At 46.3% G+C, this 20,886-nt stretch overlaps 1 protein-coding gene across 6 annotated transcripts in view; it reads left to right on the forward strand.

The window, feature by feature from the left end:
* Window positions 1-20,452, forward strand: part of SPPL3 (signal peptide peptidase like 3) — a 95,981-nt gene extending 75,529 nt beyond the window's left edge. For 5 of the 6 annotated variants that reach the window (XM_036449448.2, XM_045585374.1, XM_036449450.2 and 2 more), the window contains 6 exons: window positions 921-1,033; window positions 10,801-10,907; window positions 11,608-11,771; window positions 12,425-12,624; window positions 13,501-13,610; window positions 19,377-20,452. In XM_036449448.2, the coding sequence (XP_036305341.1) occupies window positions 921-1,033; window positions 10,801-10,907; window positions 11,608-11,771; window positions 12,425-12,624; window positions 13,501-13,610; window positions 19,377-19,448 (766 nt within the window). In that variant the 3' untranslated portion in view covers window positions 19,449-20,452. The remainder of the gene's footprint in view (window positions 1-920; window positions 1,034-10,800; window positions 10,908-11,607; window positions 11,772-12,424; window positions 12,625-13,500; window positions 13,611-19,376) is intronic. The other variant, XM_045585373.1, reaches the window with a different exon arrangement.
* The last annotated feature ends 434 nt before the right edge of the window (window positions 20,453-20,886 follow it).

Here is a 20,886-nt window from a genome sequence, read left to right on the forward strand (position 1 = left end):
AGGGCAGTTGTGGGTGATCACGCCGGCGGGGGGTGGGGAGCAGTTGGGAATGAGAAGACTAGCAGGGGGCCCAGTTGGGGGCAAGCAGGCTGTCAGTGGGGGCCAGTTGGGGGTGATCAGGACAGCAGTAGGGGGCAATTTGGAGTGAGCAGGCCAGCAGCGGGGAAGTTGGAGCGAGCAGGCCAGTGGGGAGGAAAGATGGGAGCGAGCAGGCCAACAGGGGGGCAGTTGGAGGTGAGCAGGCCAGCAGAAGGGGCATTTGAGGGTGAACAAGTCGGTTTGCAGAGTGGTTAGGAGCAGGCAGGTAGGCAGGCATGTGAGCGGTTAGGAGCTAGCAGTCCCAGATTGCGAGAGGGATGTCTGACTGCCGGTTTAGACCCATTCCCTGTAAACCGGCAGTAGGACACCCATATTGGAGAGGGTGCAGGCCGGGCTGAGGGATTACCCCCCCCCCCCCCACATCCCACCCTCGTGCACAAATTTTGTGCACCGGGCCACTCATTATCTTATAAGTATTAATTCATCCTTGCTAAATGAATTGAATTAACATTCTTCAATGTCTTCTTTGTATAATAGTATTTCCCCTGTACTTAGAATCTTCAAAGATTGATGTTGTCACTTTAAACTTCTAAAAACCCATGTTGATAATTTGGGATAAAAAGTACATTATCAGCCCTAGCTGGTTTGGCTCAGTGGAATACATTTTTTTTGAAGTATATTATCAGATGGGTTCAGAAATATAATTCTCTGATCTCTCTGTAGTTTAAGAGGTTTGGTTATTTTTATAGCCAGGTGTATAGATACTTGCCTCCTACTCTAATCTGGCCCTAGTGAAATCAGATCATGAAGAACCAGAAGAGAGCTTGGTTAGGGAATGAAATGTATTGCTCGTTAGGCCACTAAATGTCATGTGTTCCCAGGATTTCCTTCGGTTGCTGTGGACGTTTCACTGCTGCTGAGCTCCTGTCCTTCTCCCTGTCTGTCATGCTGGTCCTCATCTGGGTTCTCACTGGCCACTGGCTTCTCATGGACGGTGAGTAACTAACATGTGGTAAGTTAAACTCCAATATAGTTTATAGGTAGTTAAATTGGGTCCCCCTTCCTCTGCTATCTGTGTATCAGTCATACTTCCTTTGATTACCATGAATATTAGGAATCTAAAGGTAGTGAGTGTTACGTATCATTGAGTTTTTTATTATTTTTACCCACATTTTAAAGGTTTTTTAAGAAGGCCTTTTTTAAGGTATAATTCACATACATACAACATACAATTTACCTATTTAAAGTGTATGACTCAGTGGGTTTTGATATAATCACAGAGTTGTACAACCATCACTACAGTCGATTTTAGTGCATTTTTATCACCCAACCTCTAAAACCAGTTGCCAACCGGTGGTCCTTGAGGTCCGAAAAGTTAGCGACCGCAGCTTTAAAACACATGCCCAGTATCAGTCACTTCCCCTGGGCCCACCCCCACCCAGGCCAGCACCAGTCACCACTTAGACCACTTTGTGTCTGAGTTTGCCTCTTCTCAACAGTTCAAAACCAAGGATGCTGTTCTGCTCATGGCCAAATTGGATATAATTTAACAAAAAGGATTTTAAATTCTATTTCTCCCCTTGTAATCCAGAATCAATAATATATTCTTAATAGAGAAGAAATTTTAAACCTAAGGGAAACTAAAATCTTACCTTCTATTTCAAGATATTTTTTTTCTCTCATAAGTTATTTTAACCAGTATAAGGACTTGAAATTTATATGTATGAAATTAATTAATGAATAAACTCTAAGAAACTGCATATTAATAGGGAAAAAGCTATAGAGTGGATTGTAAGCTCTAAAATTATATTTGAATGGCATGTTATTTTAATTAAAGGTGATAATTACAGAAAAAGGTACTTTTTAAAAAATATATGACATATTTATTTTTAAATATGTTTTTGCTTAAGAAGATAAAATCATAGTGATTGAGAATAGATGAGTGGTTGCTGTGGTTCTATGAATAGGAAGAAATAACAGGGATTTTATTGGTGTGGTACAGCTGTTCCATACACTGAGTGTGGTGGTAGTTCTATAAAACCGTTAGAATTCACAGAATCATACATCTAAAGAACAACTGTCAATTTTACTGTTTGATAACCTTAAAAGTTTTAAACATATATATTTGTAACTATATATCATTTGTTTGTATATATTTGTTGTCATAGTTGTTATTCAAATTTTTTTTTTTGAGAGCTTATCATATACCAAATATTCAAAGACAAAAGCGGTTCCTTGAGATTCCAGGCAGATTAACCTTCAGAATGACATACAGTCTTTAATGACTCAGGATGGGAGGGCTGAGTCAAAGTCACCAGTGCCTGCTCCCTGCTGGGATTCACCTTTGCTGGTTTCCGACAACTTTGGTGGTATTTTAGCATCATACATTGCCGTATAAAAATGTTTACTGTGATCATCTGCGTCAGTACTCTAGTGCCACTGTGCATGTAAGCCTTCTGAAGCCGGTGTTTAAAGTGTTCAAGTGGTTGTCAGAACTGCTACGTTTCCCAAATTGAGTGTCAGTGCTTTCGGTATTCTTAGGAATTGGTGTTTGGTGTTTGGTACTTCTCTGCTTCTGGAGGTTGAAAAAGAGTGAGCTGAGAAACAGACATTACATCCAAGAGTCCCACGAGCTGCCCGCCCGCCTGTGGGAGCAGGGTACTGTCTGTTTTAGGTGCTAGCATTCTGGTGTTGAGAGTGATGCCGTGGCAGGTGTTTGACTTTTCCTGAGATTACATCTTGATTTCTGTAGCAGAATGATTGAACTAATAGCACAGGTATAAATTGAGCACTTACTTTACTCCACCTACACAAACGTCATGTGAAATGAGATGATGAAGCTTCAGGTGCCACTTTTTCACCTAGAGTAAACAGCCTATATAATAAAGTGATAATATGCAAATTGACCATCACACCCTCACAAAGACAGGCTTGCAGAGGGATTAGTGAGGGATGAACAAACAACTGAACAGCAGACTGTGAGGGTTGACCAGGCCGGCAGTTGCGGGTAATTAGGCTAGCAGGGGGACAATGCGGGGTGACTAGGCTGGCAGGGGGCAGTTGGGGACAACCAGGCTGGCAGGGGGTGCAATAAGGGGTGACCAGGCCAGCAGAGCGGGGGGTGGGGGGGGGGGTGCAGTTAGAGGAGACCAGGCAGTCAGGAGTGATTTGGAGCCAGAGGTCCAGGATTGTGAGAGGGATGTCCGACTGCCTGTTTGGGCCCGAGGCCTAAACAAGCAGTCGGACACCCCCCAAGGGGCCCTGGATTGGAGAGGTGCAGGCTGGTCTGAATGGACCCCTCTCCCCCGTGCATGAATTTCCTGCACCAGTCCTCTAGTAAAGCAATAATCACCCACCCAGGCCAAGGCTGGTTTGGCTCAGTAGATAGAGCATCGGCCTGCGGACAGAAGGGTCCCGGGTTTGATTCCGGTCAAGGGCATGTACCTTGGTTGCAGGCACATCCCCAGTGGGGGGTGTGCAAGAGGCAACTGATCGATGTTCTCTCATTGATGTTTCTGGCTATCTCCCTTCCTCTCTGTAAAAATTCAATAAAATATATTTTTTTAAAAATAAAAATAATCACCCACCCAGGACTAATAGGTATCTCTGCTAGCAGATTCAGATCCATATGGTAACAAAGGATGCTTTAAGTACCCTCGTGGTCTGAGCTTCTCTAATCCCCTACTAACTTTTGGTGGTTCTGCTTTTGTGGAACTTTTTATTCATGTGTCCAGACACACACGATAATATTTACAGGTTTTACTAAGGGTTTTAAGTTTACTAAGTGCTGACCCCAAAAAATCAGATATCTCTCAAAACAGCAAGCAATGTGTTGTTCATACTCTCATTTTTACTCCCCCTAAGCAATGAATAGAACAGACAAACACCTATTTGTTCAGCAAGGTTAACATAAACCCTGACTGGGAGATTTTTACATCATTTTCTGTCATTATTGCTATTTGCCAATATTTACTTCTTCCTACCAGGTTGCACTGGTTAAACTTCCCTTGTGAACAAGTATAGAATTTTCCCTCAAAAAAAAGGGAGGGGGGTGGGGGGGGACAGAGGCTCTTGCAGTTTTCCAAGTCTAGTCGAATAAGGCTGTCTCCTGGCATAGATACAGCTGATCCTCCCACCCCACCAACTCAGGGAAGCAGCAAAAATGCCGATACAAGGAAACAGATCACAAACAAAAGAAATGGAGGACAAAAAGCGACTGGATATAGAGTTCAAAACCACACTTGTAAGGTTTTTCAAGAATCTCCTAGAAAAGGCCGATAAAATAAACAAGACCTATGAAGATACGAAAAGGGATCAACTAGAAATAATGAAGGATCAACTAGAAATAAAGAATACATTCTCTGAAATAAAAAAATATTATACAGAGTCCTAAAAACAGAATGGAAGATCGTAAGAATCAAGTCAAAGATTTGGAACACAAAGAGCCAGAGGACACTTCTACAGAAGCAAGAAGATAAGAGAATCCAGAAAGTTGAAGATAATGTAAGAAACCTCTGGGACAACTTCAAGCGAACCAGCATCAGAATTATGGGCATCCCAGAAGATGACAGAGAACAAGATACCAAAAACATATTGAAAGAAATAGTGACAGAAAACTCCCCACACCTGGTGAAAGAATTAGACTTACAAGTCCAGGAAGCACACAGAACCCCAAACAAAAGGAATCCAAAGAGGACCACACCAAGACACATCCTAATTAAAATTCCAAGAGCAAAAGACAAAGAGAGAATATTAAAAGCAGCAAGAGAAAAGCAGGTAGTTACCTATAAAGGAGCACCCATACGATTGTCAGCTGATTTCTCAACAGAAACCATGTAGGCCAGATGGGAATGTCAAGGTGATGAATAACAAGAACCTACAGCCAAAAATACACTACCCAGCAAAGCTATCACTCAGAATCGAAGGCCAGATAAAGAACTTCACAAATAAAAAAAAGCTAAAGGAGTTCATCACAGCTAAACCAGAATTATATGAATTGCTGAAGAGGGTTCTTTAGGAAGAGGGAGAAAATAAAGATATGTAACTATCAACAAGTGAATCTAAAAACCAAGGAAATTAAAAAACCTGATGAAAAATATTAACTGTTAAATATAATAGAATCAGAGGTATGGAAGGGGAGTGGACTGACAATTCTCAGGGAAAACGGGAGTGGTGGGTGCGGGAAGAGACTGAACATAAACTGTGCGCCTATGGATGAGGACAGTGGGGGGTGGGGAAAGGGCAGAGGGTGGGGTGGGAACCTGGTGGAGGGGGGGGAAAATGAGGAACTTTTGTGATAATATGAACAATAAAGATTTATGAAAAAAAGGGGGGGGGCCTTTGAGCTTTTTAATTGTTTTTCAGATTTGTGACTGTGTGTGCTGACTTGTTTTCTCCTCTTATATAAATGTAGCTTTCTAGCCGCGATCTTTAACATTCTCAGATAGGTTTTTCTCTGATGTAGAAATTATCTTTCCAGACTTCTCTGCAGAATCAGAAATCATCTTGTAGGCAGTGATTTGGTAGTCATGTTTTTTAAATGAGTGTTTCTTTGCAATTAATTTAGAGTGAAAACAGAATGGTAAATGTGATTGTTTTAGGGCCAGGCATGATGTATATTTTCAGGGTTATACTAAGAAGCATTAATATTAAGAAGGAACTTCAAAATTTTCTTGAACTAAATCTAGAGCTTTTTTTTTTTTTTTTTAAATATATTTTATTGATTTTTACACAGAGAGGAATTGATAGGAATAGAGAGTTAGAAATGTCGATGAGAGAGAAACATCGACCAGCTGCCTCCTGCACACCTCCCACTGGGGATGTGCCCGCAACCGAGGTACATGCCCTTGACCGGAATCGAACCCGGGGCCTTTCAGTCCGCAGGCCAACGCTCTATCCACTGAGCCAAACCGGTTTCGGCTAGAGCTTTTTTTTTTTTTTTTAACTTCCTCTGTTTCATCTGGTAAATTCACCTTTAATTGGGGAAGCTTTAAAGGGTTTGGCCAACAGGTGGAGTGGGGTGTGAGCAAAAAGCTGGGGAGTCTTGTGCACACATACCGAGTGTTCAGGGATCGGGTGGCCGGGGTCACAGTCTGCCTCCGGCCCACTTAGAGACTAGAAGAGTCTTCACAGATGTCTAGCCAGCCCTTCACTCCTCAGCGCTGGCTACTAAGTTTGATTAAAAATGTTTAGTGTCAGAAATCTAGAAATCTGTTTTTTTGTTTTAAAATTCTATACTCTGGCACTCAGTCCACATAGAGCTTAGCTATCTAGAGATCTAAGAAGCAAGACGGCTTAAGACCCTACAGGTTACATAATCCTCTTCAAGAGCATTTAAGCTCCGTTTGGTGTCATTGTCTTTGTCCTTCCCCTGCTGGTTGTGGAAGACAAGGTGATAGCAGAGATTATATCAGTAATAAATTGGAAGTAATTATAGCTAGCTAAGATTAATAATTTACTTCCCTAACACTGTTGCTTAATTTACATTGAACCGAAAGGTAAGTGTCGGGGAAGCTATCAGGGAGAGTCTTGGGAGTTTCCCAAGCAGCGCGGAGCAGGGGGAGGGACCATCTCCTCACTTGGGCTTGGGAAGCCGGGGAGAGGGTGAGAGTGTCCGGTTATTGAAAGAAAGAAAGAAAGAATGACAAAAAAGAGAGCAAACCAGATGAGTGGTTGTTCCAGTGGTAAGACAGCTTGTAGCAATTATCCATTGGGTGTAGGAGTGATACTCATTCCAGAGACTTATATTACGAATTTCTCTGAGCGCTCAGGATGCCTTCTGCCTTTTCAAACACGGAACTTCAGGGGCGGTGGGGAGACGTGGTTGGCGTGGAAAGGGGTATTGCTCCCTGGAGAGGGGAGGCCTAAGAGTGGGATAGCGCGGCCGGCGTGGCTCTGTTGAGCGGCAGCCCACGAACCAGGAGTCAGGGTTTGATTCCTGTCAGGGCTCAGGCCGGGGTTGTGAGCTCGGTCCCCCGTAGGGGGCGTGCAGGAGGCAATCGGTGATTCTCTCTCATCGTCGATGTTTGTTTCTCCCTCTCCCTTCCTGTCTCTGAAATCTATTTAGAAAAGGAGAGAGAGAAAGTAAAGAACGATCCAGGGAGATGGAGCCTGCGGCTGAGCCTGGGTGCACAGCGCTGTGTGTGGGCCGTGCCGGGCGCGGGGCTGTGGAACAGACTTGACCCACCTCAGAGGCGGCCCGGGGGCTGGAGGCGGGACGTGCTGTGAGCCGTTTACAGTGACAGGGAGAGGAAGTGGGCACGCTGACCGAGGTTTGCGGTAACAATAAGGACCACACCACACAAGGGCTACAGTGAGTGTCCATGCATGAAAGACGTGATAAGTTGAAAATGAACCCAGAGTTTCTTGTTTGGAAGCTTAGAGAAAAAATGACATTGTCTACAGCCGTGATTTCCAACTGGTGTGCTGCAAGGATTTTTAAAACATGCGGTGCCTGACTGTTATGGGCACTGACCTCTTTTCCCTTTTAGGGGTGTCGAACTCAATCAGAGAAGGGGCCAAAATCTAAAATCCAGCCTAAATCGCGGGCCGAATGGTTTACTGAACAGTCATAAACTGTCATTGTGATGGAAACGCAGCGGAGTGCAGTGATGACAGCGCGGTGCGGGCCACATTGCAAGGCCTGGCGGGACGGATTTGGCCCGCGGGCCTTGTGTTTGACACATGTGCCTTAGATTGTCAAATTAACAAATGTCAACAGCCAACAGCTGTCAGTGTGAATGAATCAAAATTATACCACTTTTTCTTGTCAGATTGGCAAAAAATATATTTTTGGGTGTGCTGCAGAGATGTAGTAATTAGTTTATGGGTGCCAGGAGATGAGACGTTGGAAAATCGTGATCTAGAGGTGTGGGAAGTTCTGTCACTGCGAGGTTGTGTTGTGTTGTCAGTGCCTGGTCTGACCTCGGTGAGCGGGGTTAGCATAGGTGAGTGATTAAGCGTGAGTGATGCGTGGAGACCTGGAAAGGTTCCTGCTGGCTTAGGATTGAGCGATGGAATGGTAAATTGAATAGAAAAGTTCTGAATGGACCGGCCGCTGCATGTGTTGGAGGCATATGCTTTTCACCTTGGGAGCCTGCCCTTTGCTTGTCTGCCCAGTGGGTTCCCGTGCCCTCTGTGAGTTACCAGCAGTCAGTCCTCTGGCCCGCCCTACCCGCCTCAGGTCTTCATTTCCTCCTTTGGTCCCTGACACTTCCCGCTCCGTGTGTTCATTTTAAGTTCCTGGAAAGATCACCTCTTGCTACCCCACACCGTCACTGCAGCCAGAATCCTAGTTTGGTCTGGTCTCTGTCCAGGGCTCCCTTCCTCCGCTGGCCACTCTTGTCCCTCCAGCCAGCAGAGCTTGCACCTGCGGGTGGTTTATTGATGGCACAGCCCAACGTTTGTTTCTGGGAAACCTCGTTATTAAACATTAGAGTGGGTTGATTGTAAGTGGGTCTTAAGTACATTCCTTAGCGCCTTAAACAGATTTCAGCTTGCAACTTGAAAAGTTTGAATCTTTGCAAAGCCTGATTGACTAATACAGTCCATTATATTCCTTTGAAATGGCATGAATTGGCATATTTTACCAGTTTGGTTCTGAAGGAGACCCTAGTAAAATGAGCATCGTAGATGATTGTAAGTCGGGCTTTCGGTCTTTATCACAGCTCTCCAAAATACACACTGGAGCCGCGTGATGCCTGATAACGACGACAGGAGGAAGAGAGAGAGTTTTCTTCCTAATGTTACTGTTTTTCCAACCCCTCTCTGTTGTAGGGATGGGAATTCTTTTTCTCTTCTGTTTATGCAACACCATAACTAAAGTGGGAACTTGTGAAATATTAGTTGAATTGCTACCTCCAGGGTGTGCCCAGCGGTTAGACATGGGGCCTCGTTTTAGTAGCTCACAGATGCTGCCCTCCACCAGCAGAAAGAACGACTCTTTCTCTCCAGACTCACTGTATGTGGTAATCTGGGACCTAACCATAATGCCTCTCAGATATGCCTGTATCTGCCCACTTTGCTACATACATTGACAATTTACCAACATTTTTAAAATGATACATGCCTGTAATAATGACTTCACTTGCTTTTCTTAGACTAATTTGGAATTTGAAGCTGATAGAACATAATTTTTCATTTATTCAGCAAATATTTGTTGAACAAATAAGCCATGGTTTCTGTTTACTAGGAGCACACAGCTTAGGGAATAACGGCGTGGGTATAAATAACTAGAGGCCCGGTGCATGGAAGTTCATGCACTGGTGGGGGAGTCCTTCAGCCCGGCCTGCCCTCTCTCTGTCTGGATTCCTCAGGGGCAGGAGTCGGCCTGGCCACCAGGGAAGGCGACGCCTCCATCCACCTCTGCTGCTGCTGACACTGCAGGCAGAGGAGTCTTGGCTGGTCCTGGTCACCGGAGCCTTGGCAGCTGCCATCTGAGGCAGCTGTGGGCGGAGGGGACTGGGGGACTCTGGAGGACGGACCCTCCTGGGGGTGGGCCTGGTCGTGCTGCATACCTGCTACCATTTGTAGCTGTGGGTGCCGCCATCTTCGAGGGCGTAGCAGTCAATTAGCATATTCCCTCCTTATTGGCTGTGGGTGCTGCCATCTTTGTGAGGGCATGATGGGCAATTAGCATATCCCTCTTTATTAGATAGGATGGTACTATTGTAAAATGGATGCAAAGAAAACAGCAACTTAATCTGGCCAGGCCAGGAAGGGCTTTCTGTCCTGGCCTCTTAAGAACGAGGATGAATTTTCCAGGGAAGAAGCCCCGATCAGGGCCCTCTGGGCAGAGCAGGAAAGAGCATAGTATGTGCAGAAAGGTATGATCACGTGTGACGTGGTATGTGCAGAACGGTACGACCATGTGTGACATGGTATATGCTGAACAGTACGGTCACGTGTGACATGGTATTGCGGAACGGTACGATCACGTGTGACATGGCATGTGCAGAAAGGTACGGCCACATGTGACATGGTATGTGCAGAAAGGTACGGCCACATGTGACATGGTATGTGCAGAACGGTACGATCATGTGTGACATGGTATGTGCTGAACAGTACGATCACGTGTGAGTGGCCTCGGAGCAGAGGGCGGGCACACTGAGGGCAGGCTGCACAGCGGAGAGTGCCCTCCGGTTCCTTCCCGCAGGGCCTGCTGAGCAGCTCCCGGGCATCCCCCCCTGAGAGCCCTCCGGAAGTCTAGGCGCCAGCCTGTTCTCAGGGACGGAGGGAGGGAGCTGAGGGCAGGGAGAGACATGCATCGGCCAGGCCGTCAGACTCCGGATGGAGGAAGCCTTGGCCTCGAGGACTTCCCTTCCGTTTGGAGGAGAGAGAAGTTTAAAAAGGACACGTCGTGTACCAGGTTTTGAGAGGTGCAGAGACAGAGAGGCATGAGCCCTGGGACAGAGCCCTGAGTAAAGCAAAGGGGGTGCCATAGAGGGCGGGTTAACTTGAAAGCAAAGAGCAAGGGTGATGACTCTGCAGTAATGGGGAGCAGGAGATGGAGGCCAGAGGCCAGGGCGGGCCTGTCTTGGCGCTTTATCAGAACAAGAGCTCCTGAGTCTCACGGGGCACGTCACAGTGAGAGAAGGTCCCCAAACAGCAGCAGGTCAGTGGGCTGACGCGGGCACTTTTGCACTGTGGGGTGTGATTCTTAGGCCAGAGCTGAAGGCTGCCTGCTTTTTGAGGGCTCCACAGCGTGGTTGGATTGACAAGCTGAATAGCCTGTATGCACACTGACCGCTGTCTCCTCCCCAGCCCTGGCCATGGGCCTCTGTGTCGCCATGATCGCCTTCGTCCGCCTGCCCAGCCTCAAGGTCTCCTGCCTGCTGCTCTCAGGGCTCCTAATCTATGATGTCTTTTGGGTAAGTGTCTGTGGAAGCGCTGCTCTCCTTGGTGTGTAATTGGAGTCAAGCATCTATCAGGGGTCCTCAAACTTTTTAAAGTGGGGGCCAGATCACGGTCCCTCAGAGAGCTGGAGGGCCGGACTATATGAACTACTAATTCCTACTGTAACACCTCGGCTGCGCTCACTGCCCAAAAAACCTGGCGGGCCAGATCAGACTCCTCTGCGGGCCGCATGTGGCCCGCGGGCCATAGTTTGAAGACGCCTGAAGAGTCTTCTGTCTAAGGCCACTCCCGCCAGGCCTGAGCCTGCAGCTGGTTGACGTGTGTTACAGAAGACAATACGTGTGAGATAGTTATGGTGGGAGAGGGAGTAGGCAAAGTTCTCAGCTCAAAGTATGCAGCCAAGAAAGCTTGAGGCCCTAGCCAATTTGGCTCAGTGCATCGAGCATCAGTCCGAGAAGTGAAGGGTTCCGATTCGATTCCGGTCAAGGGCAGGTACGTTGGTTACAGGCTCCATCGTCGGCCCTGATGTGCAGGAGGCAACCAATCAATGTCTCTCACATCGATGTTTCTCTAAAAATCAGTGGAAAAATATCCTCGGGTGAGGATTGACAAAAACAAAGACTTGCTGTCACAGTTTTCTGCAGCTCTGCTCTTAGGAACAAAGGGGCAGGTGCTTCTAACTCCCTCTCTTAAAGGAGACTCTCCCTTCGGCAGGTGTTTTTCTCCGCCTACATCTTCAATAGCAACGTCATGGTGAAGGTGGCCACCCAGCCGGCTGACAATCCCCTCGATGTGCTTTCCCGGAAGCTGCACTTGGGGCCCAATGTTGGGCGTGACGTTCCTCGCCTGTCTCTGCCTGGAAAACTGGTTTTCCCGAGGTAGGACTGACATGCAAGACCAGTGCACCTTCTCGTGCCTTCTTATGTGGTCTTTGTCAGCCAGTCTAATCCTAGAGGGAAAGGGTGTGAGTCAGCATCTCCATCTTACAAACGAGGAAGAGAATGTTGACTTGACTTGCAAAGGTTTATCAGTAAGGGATGCAGGTGCTGTTTTTATTATTGATTAATGTTATCAAATAACCACAGGTTACCACTGTTAATTCCCTCCAGCCAACTTCAAAATATATTAACGTGATTCTGGATCTTTCTATGTCTAAGACATTTGTAAAAATACGTCCTAATGCTTAAATTATGCCATTCCTGATAATAGGATCTGGAAACAATTAATGTGTTGCTTTAGTCTCCTGTGTCTGGTGGTAGTTGGGTGGTGTGACAGTGAATTGTTTGGCATTTCTAGAGACGGCAGTGCTTGCAGTCACCTACAAGGTGTTCTCGAAGCACTGAGGGGGGGGGGCGGACTTTATTGCTTGTGGCTTTCAATCTCTAAACTCTTAAACCCTAAGAAGCAACCTGTAGAGATGCCCATCGTCTGTTCCGATGCGTGCTCTGACTTCTTAAAGCTGACAGACTGCCCAGAGGAGGAGAGTAGGGTGTACAGCGTGGCTTCCCTGACCTCTGACCCTGCCTTCCAGCTCCACTGGCAGCCACTTCTCTATGCTGGGCATCGGAGACATTGTGATGCCCGGACTCCTGTTGTGCTTTGTCCTTCGCTATGACAACTACAAAAAGCAAGCCAACGGTGACTCCTGCGGCGCCTCTGGACCCGCCAACATCTCTGGACGCATGCAGAAGGTCTCCTACTTTCACTGCACCCTCATCGGATACTTCGTAGGTAAGAGAGACTCAGACACTGCATTTGGATCTTCTTTCTGGCTCCTCCCTCCTGGAATTAAATCGGTCTTCCAGCTGCAGGCCCTGGACGGAAGGCGAGCAGCTGTTAAGAGACAACCACCCAGGAAAGCACCCCCAGCCCATGAGGCGATAGGTGCTGACTGACTGGCCAGCCTGGTTTGCTGTCTGAAGAGCATTGTAATAAGAGTACGGTTTGGCCTCAAAGCCAAGAACACCTGCCACATAATGGTCATGGGTCAGTCTCTGTGCTTAATTAAAAATCTCAGGCTTACTGAAGCCATGTGTATTTCCCTTCATTTGTTCTGTCACTTCAGACTCTCCCAGGCTAGCTCTTCTCCAGCCCGCTCACTACAGGCAGGCAGGAATAGTAACCGCCTGCCACTGCACTGCCTCCTGCTGCACGTCACTGGTTCCATCGCAGCCCCATGTGCACGGTTCGTTTCCGTCCCAGACTGCGGGGCAGAGCCAAGGTGCTGCCCATCAGACAACCGCCGGGCGGCTCCAAGAGGTGGAATGCCTTAACCGAGGTTACAGAGCTTTGGAAGTAGCAGAGTGGAAACTTGAACCCAGGTCTTTTGCTTCCAAGTCTAACATCACATACCACAGGAGAGAGAGGGAGGCCAGGCACACTCAGGGCTGAAGTGGGAGTTGGTCGCAGGGCCTTGGAATTCAGTGATTTTTTTAAAAACTGTGCAGACAGTGTTCAGCTGCTCGAGCTAGACATTTTATAACCCCCATTGGGAGGAACATGCCTGTTGTTGGGTGTGTCTTGGCGCTGGAGGTTGTGCATATCTAATGTGACAGTCTCCTCCGGGGCTGGCCCCTTTGCCTTACTCTCGAATGCTTCTCTCCTCAGGTCTGCTCACTGCTACCGTGGCCTCTCGCATCCACCGAGCAGCGCAGCCCGCCCTCCTCTATTTGGTGCCATTTACCTTGTTGCCACTCCTCACGATGGCCTACTTAAAGGTGAGAGAAGCCGTTATAAACCTGTGAGCACAATAACTTGGCATTGATCTTGGATTTGGGTATGTATTCTCCTTGCTGGAGGTGGACCTACTAAGCCCCTGACCTTGACAGTGGGGTCTTGTTCTTTCATTTTACTAGCCTGATATTAGCAGCATCTTCCAGATTCTGGCAGCCACTGAGTTAGACCACTGTGTCCCCTGTTCCTGGGTCATTAACGGCATCCTAGAGCCAGCTGCAGAATTCTCTAAAAGCAGCACCTGAAGCTCTTTGAATGCTCTGCATTCGGGGTTGAAGTAGGAGCAGCAGGGCCAACATACCTGCCTAGCCTTTCTCCAGCAGCCGGTCTGCAGGCAGGCTTAGTGCCCAGTGCTACAGGGCCTGCTTCGCTACACATGGCTTTCCAGAACCCCCCCTGAAAGCCTGCACAGAGGCCTCCTGGAGGGGACCACTCAGGGCAGCAAACCAGGTGAAGACAGAGAGCGAGGACTTCCCCAGGGCCCAGGGGCGGTGAGCACCATCATCGACGGTGCCTCTCCCCACCTCCAGAGGCTGGGCATCGACGGTGCCTCTCCCCACCTCCAGGGGCTGGGCATCGACGGTGCCTCTCCCCACCTCCAGAGGCTGGGCAGGGCTCTGCAGTGTATTCCTGGACTCATGGCTGGCGCTATCTCTGCCTAAACAAAGGAGCAGGCAGGATCAACAGGGCATTATTGCACGCACCTGATCTCCTTTTACTACCCCCATTCGCATCAATGGGTAATTATCCAAACAGAAAATAAATGAAATAGGAAAGAAAAGACCATAACCAGAAATATCAAATACCAAAAATCTCAGTATGGCCAGATATTCAATAAATACAGCAGATCAGACAAAAGCTATGACTAAGGCTGAAAAAAAAAATTTTTAAATTCAATAAGTAGTTTGGAGATACATCACACAAACACACAAAAAAAATTTAAAATATGGCATCAAGAGCATAAAGCATGGAGGGTGTAAAAATACAGTCCTTATAGAATATATATAGTGTGGAGCAAAAGTAGGTTTACCATTATTCATCTATATATATATATATATATATATATATATATATATATATATAAAAGCCTAAGCAACCAGCCACCCGGTAGCTCTGATGCACACCGCCCACCAGGGGGCAGACACTCACCACAGGAGCTGCCAAGCTGCGGTGATTTGGCAGCTGTAGGTCTCAGGTGATACACTGGAACTAGAAAGGAGGGAGCCCCATTCCAGGATGCGTCACCCAAGTCCTGCCCTCTTATAGTCTGGGGCTCCTTAGGGGATATCAGCCAGTTTCGGCCTGATGTCTGCAGCCCAGGCCAAGGGAACCCACTGGTACACGAATCTGTGCACCAGGCCTTTAGTATAAATATAATAAAGTATTTATTACATAATAATACAAGAATAAATGCTTTCGCCGGGACCGGTTTGGCTCAGTGGATAGAGCGTCGGCTTGCGGACTGAAAGATCCCGGGTTCGATTCCGGGCAAGGGCATGTACTTTGGTTGCGGGCACATCCCCTATGGGGTGTGTGCAAGAGGCAGCTGATCGATGATTCTCTCTCATCGATGTTTCTAACTCTCTATCCCTCTCTCTTCCACTCTGTGAAAAATCAATAAAATATATTTAAAAAAAAAAAAAAAGAATAAATGCTTTCACATACCCATAATTGTAAACCTACTTTTGCCCCACCCTCTGTTTTTACTTTAACACCTTTTTACTTTAACACCTATCAGTTTAAAATAGACTGCTATACATCAATGTCATGGTAACCAAAAACCAACAAAAGATATATACAAAAAGAAACCGTAACTAAAACTAAACAAAACAGTAAAACACAAGGGAAAAGATCAGGAGAAGAAGAAAGAAATAGAGGACACGTATCTGAACAAAATGGCCTAAGTACATGCTTATCAATAATTTTAAATGTAAATAGATTAAATGCTCCAATAAAAAGACATAGGGTGGCTGAACGCTGCTTGCTTCAATTTGAAAGACATAAACAAAGTAAAGGGATAGAAAAAGATATCCCATGTAAACAGAAATGAAAAGAACCTGAAATAACTTTATATCAGATTAAATAGATTTAAAAAGAAAAGGACATTACATAATTGTAAAGGAGTAATCCAAGAAGAGGACATAATTATAAATATCTGTGCACCTAAAATACATAAAGCAATTATTAATGGACATAAAGGGAGAAATTAACAGTAATATAATAATAGGGATTTTAATACTCAACTCATATCAATGGATCATTATCCAGACAGGAAATAAATGATATAATGACCTTAAATGTCATATTAGATAAGATTGATCTAATAGACACTTCTAGAATACTAGAGGCCTGGTGCACAAAATTCATGTGGTGCACAGGGGGGGTGTCCCTCAGCCCAACCTGCACCCTCTCCAATCTGGGACCCCTCAAGGGATGTCTGACTGCCTGTTGTAGGATCGGGCCTAAATGGACAGACATCCCTCTCACAATCCAGGACTGCTGGCCCCCAACTGCTTGCCTGCCTACCAGCCTGATCACCCCCTAACCACTCCCCTACCAGCCTGATTGCACTAACTGCTCTCTCCTGTGGGCCTTGTTGCCCCCAACTTTCCTCCTCTGCTGGCCTAGTCATCCACAACTGCCCTCCCTTGCAGGCCTGGTCCCTCCCAACTGCCCTCCCCTGCTGGCCATCTTGTGGCAGCCATCTTGTGTGTGGGAGTGACAGTCAATTTGCATATTACTCTTTTATTATATAGAAGCCTGGTGTGTGGGTGGGGACCAGCTGGTTTGCCCCGAACGGTGTCCCGAATCAGGGCGTAGTTCCCTTAGGGTGGCCTGGGCAAGGGGCCTGTGGTGGTTTGCAGGCCGACCATGCCGCCACGCGCCCCCCCCCCCCTACCCACCCAAGTGGAGGCCCTGGTATCTGGGATTTATTTATCTTCTATAATTGAAACTTTGTAGCCTTGAGCGGAGGCTAGGACTGTGGGAAGCTTGGCTTCCTCCATTGCCAGGGAAACCCAAGCCTCCTGCTCGCTCTGTAGCTGCAACCATCTTGGGTGGGTTGATTTGCATACTCACTCCTGATTGGCTGGTGGGCATAGCGGGGGTATGGTCAGTTTACTTGTTTCTCTTTTATTAGTGTAGATTTCATCACAAGATTTTCAAAATTTACGGTATGCACTAAAAGTTGTTATAGGAAGGTCATAGCTATACATGCTTACCTCAAGAAACAAGAGAATTCTCAAATCCTCTCAACTCTATACCTAAAGAAACTAGAAAAAGAACAAACAGAACCCCAAGTAAGTAGGAAGAAGGAAACAGTTGAGTGTGAAAGGAAACAAAAACAATAGAAAAAATTAATAAAGAGTTGGTTCTTTGGGAAAAAAAAAGAAAAAAAAAAAGATAAATCTTTAGCCAAAGTCATCAAAACAAGAGAGCCGGGATGTGGGTTCTCAGCAGAACTTGACGCTGTTGTCACCGTAGGCCTCAGACTTCCAGCCTCCAGAACTCATAGAACTAAGTTTCTGCTTATCCGTCAAAAGAGCCCACATAAGTAAAATACAAATGAAAAAGAAGTTATAACTGATACCACAACAATACAAAGAATCGTTAAAGAATCCTAGGAACAACAATATGCCAGCAAATATGATAATCTAAGGGAAATTGGTCAACTTTCCAGAAGCAGGTAACTTTCCAGAAGACTGAACCAGGAAGAAAAATACAAAATCTAAACAAGCTGTGAAGTATTAGCAGTGAAATTGAAGCAATAATAAAACTCTCAACAAATAAAAGTACAGGAGCAGGTGAATTCTACCAAGTATTCAAAGAAGAAAATTAATACTTATTTTTGTTACTCTATTTAAAAAAAAAAAAAAAGTGAAGAGTTAGAGATGCTTACAAACTCATTTCATAGGCCAGGTTACTCTGATACCAAAACCATATAAAGACATTACAAAAAAAGGAAGTGGCAGGTCAATAGCCTCTATAAACATAGATAGAAAAATTGTCAAGCCAGGTTTAGCAGTACATTAAATGGATTATATACATCATGACCAAGTGGGATTCATCCCAAGGATGGTTGGCCATCCATAAATCAATCAATGCATCACATCACATTAACAGAATAACTAACTAACTCTAAACAAAGCGGGTAGAGAGGTATATATCTCAGTACATGAAAGGCCGGGACCTGCAGGTAACATACGCAGTGGGGAGAGGCCGGAAGCCTTCCCTGAGATCAGGACCGGGTGAGGGTGCCCGTTGTTCTGCTGCTCAGCGGAGTGGTGGGAGCCCTCGCCGCGGCGATCAGGCAGAAAACAAAGGTCCGGATTAGAAAGGAAGCAGCATAGCGCTCAGAATTTGCAGATGGCGTGATACTACATATAGAAAACCCTAAAGACTGCACCACAAACTACTAGAACTAACGAGTGACTTCATGTAGTTGCAGGACGGAGTCACTGTACAGAAATTGTTGCATTTCAGTAATGGATAATCAGAAGAAATGAAGACAGTCCATTTACAGTTGCATCAAAAAGTGAGCCGAAACCGGTTTGGCTCAGTGGTAGAGTGTCGGTCTGCGGACTGAAAGGTCCCAGGATCAATTTCCGGTCAAGGGCATGTTCCTTGGTTGCGGGCACATCCCCGGTGGGGGTTGTGCCAGAGGCAGCTGGTCGATATTTCTCTCTCATCAACGTTTCTAGCTCTCTATCCTTCTCCCTTCCTCTCTGTAAAATAATAATAATAAAATATATATATATTTTTTTTTTAATTTTTTTTTTAAGTGAAAACACCTAGGAATACATTTAACCAAAGAGGTGAAAGACCTGTAGAAGATACTCGCCAATGATATTCTCAATCATGGGGTTAACATCCATAATACATAAAGAACTCGGACAGCACCAAAAAAAACAACTCAATTTTAAAAATGGGCAGAGGACTTGAATACACATTTTTTGATACTGAAAAGATGCTCAATATCACTAATCATCAGAGAAACACAAAACCACAATGCATATCCCCTCAGAACAGCTGTCAGCAGTAAGTACCAAGTACTGGCAAGGATGTAGAAGAAAGGAGCCTTGACACTAGCGATAGGAATGTAAGTTAGCGCAGCCACTATGCAAAACAGTCTGCAGATTTCTCAAAAAATCAAACAGACCTGCCATATGATCTAACAGTTCCACTTCAGTACATTTATCTGAAAACAGAAACCCTAATTCAGAAAGATGTACCTGCTATGTTGATTGTAGCCGAGATAGTGAAGCAGCCTACAAGTCGATCAGTAGATGTACGATTAAAAAAATGCGTGTCAGTATACGTAAATCTGCATAACAATGGATATTATTAAGCTATAATAATGAAATCTTGCCATTTGCCACAACATAGATGAACCTAGAGGGTGGTAAGTGAAATAAAACAAATAACATATAATCTCACTTTGATGTGGAATCTAAAGCTGAAATAACTAAAAGCATTATCTTATTCCCAAGATTTCTGTTTTTAAGTCCACCTTACAGACAGGTAATTACCTTGTTCGGGTCATCTGACTCGTAAGTGATAGGATTTGTGCCAGATAGAGTTGGTGAAAGCCCTCCCTGCACAGGGGCCTAAGCGGTCTTGTAGTGAGTTCTTCAAGAATGGTGGGTTACTGTCCGGCAGTCTCCATGGGAGCAGCCTGGGAACCAGACAAGCCTTGTAGATGCGTGAGCCTCCGGTGTGAGCCTGTAACTTAGTCAAGTTCCTTTTCCCAGGGCGACCTGCGGCGCATGTGGTCTGAGCCGTTCCACTCCAAAGCCAGCAGCTCCCGCTTCCTGGAGGTATGATGATCGAGAGGGACCAGTGGCCATCCTCGTCTTCTGTCCACACGTTTCCTCGTGGAGCTGGCCTGGCATCGGGGATGCACCTGCGTAGGAACTGACGGACTGCGTTTTGCGTTTGCGGAGCCTGTTTGCCGGAGGTGCTGGGCCTGCGTGGATCCTCTTCCCGCGTGGAGGGGAGTCCCTTCCCCGGGGACAGGCCTCCCAGCTCCTTCCTCTCCTGCTCTGGGACCTGCGCAGACTGTTACCGCGGGAGACGGAGGTGTGACTCTAAAACTGACAGCGGCATGGAGTCGTCCTGTACCTTCTGAACACTAAACGGATGAAAAACGAGCGAGCAAAGTGACGTTTCTTCAGCGACCCCTCAAGAACTTTGGGGTCAGCTTCCAGTGGGGGACTCCGTTTCAGAGACTGAGGCAGAAGCTCTTCTGTCCTTACCTTCTTTCCTTTTTTGGATTTATTAAATATTTCCTGTGGTGTGAAATGACTTACTAAATCCACAGACATTGAGTGACTTCCTGCAACATACACATACGGATTGTAAAGCGTTCATGTCCACCCCGATGTGTCGGCAGTGAATGGGGGCACGGTTTTTATACACACACACGCACATAGATACGTATGAATAAACAAAACTAAAACCTGCTAAGATCATGCTGTGTAGCAGACGGGCTCGCTCTGATTGTTAGCATGTAGAGCCGTTCTCTCTGGCTTTCTTGTACCTGGATAAGCTGCTGTCTTTCCCTCCACGACTGAGCGTGCAGTTAAAACCAGTATAGTGTTTGTACTGATATACTCATGGGCGGTAGGGGGGCTCCTTTGGTTGTGGTCAGTATAGCAAATTAGGGATGAAAAGATGAACCTTTTTGGCCCTTTCTGTTTTTGCAGGCTTCTCCCAGGCAGGGTTTAGTCCTTCCTTCCTGAACTGATGCATGTATTATAGCAGCCAGCGTCTTTGTGCTTCTGATCATAGTAATGGACTACTTGTAAATACATTTTTCTATTTTCTATTTTTTTGTATTTTTTTTTGGCATTTTGTTTCATTGGTGTGCTGTGTTTTCCATGCCCTCTCTCCTTTAAGAAAAAAAATGGAAAAAACAACACAATCCTCTCCTTGCTGTTGTGATTATAGTCTTGGTTTACCTGTGGTGACAACTGGGTATTGGGGACAAATGTCATGTGCCGCCCCCTCCCCAGATTCCAGGGCGCGCCAGGTCTTCCAGGAACTGGGCGGAGCCCCCGGCCCTGTCCGCTTAGGACCTGCCCACGTGCTGCGGCCTCTGCCCTACAGCAGCGTTCCCATGGTGACCGGTGCGTGCCGTGCGCCCGCCTTTGTCCAGCAGCCCCGCCTGGTGAGGAGCTGCCTGCTGTGCAGAGGCCGAGAGCGGCCTGGGATTGGCCCGTGGACCCGGCAGTGGAGGCCGGAGCGGGCGCCCGCCCGTCC

Source organism: Pipistrellus kuhlii, unplaced genomic scaffold, assembly GCF_014108245.1.
Source record: "Pipistrellus kuhlii isolate mPipKuh1 unplaced genomic scaffold, mPipKuh1.p scaffold_m20_p_20, whole genome shotgun sequence".
NCBI classification, from domain to species: domain Eukaryota; kingdom Metazoa; phylum Chordata; class Mammalia; order Chiroptera; family Vespertilionidae; genus Pipistrellus; species Pipistrellus kuhlii.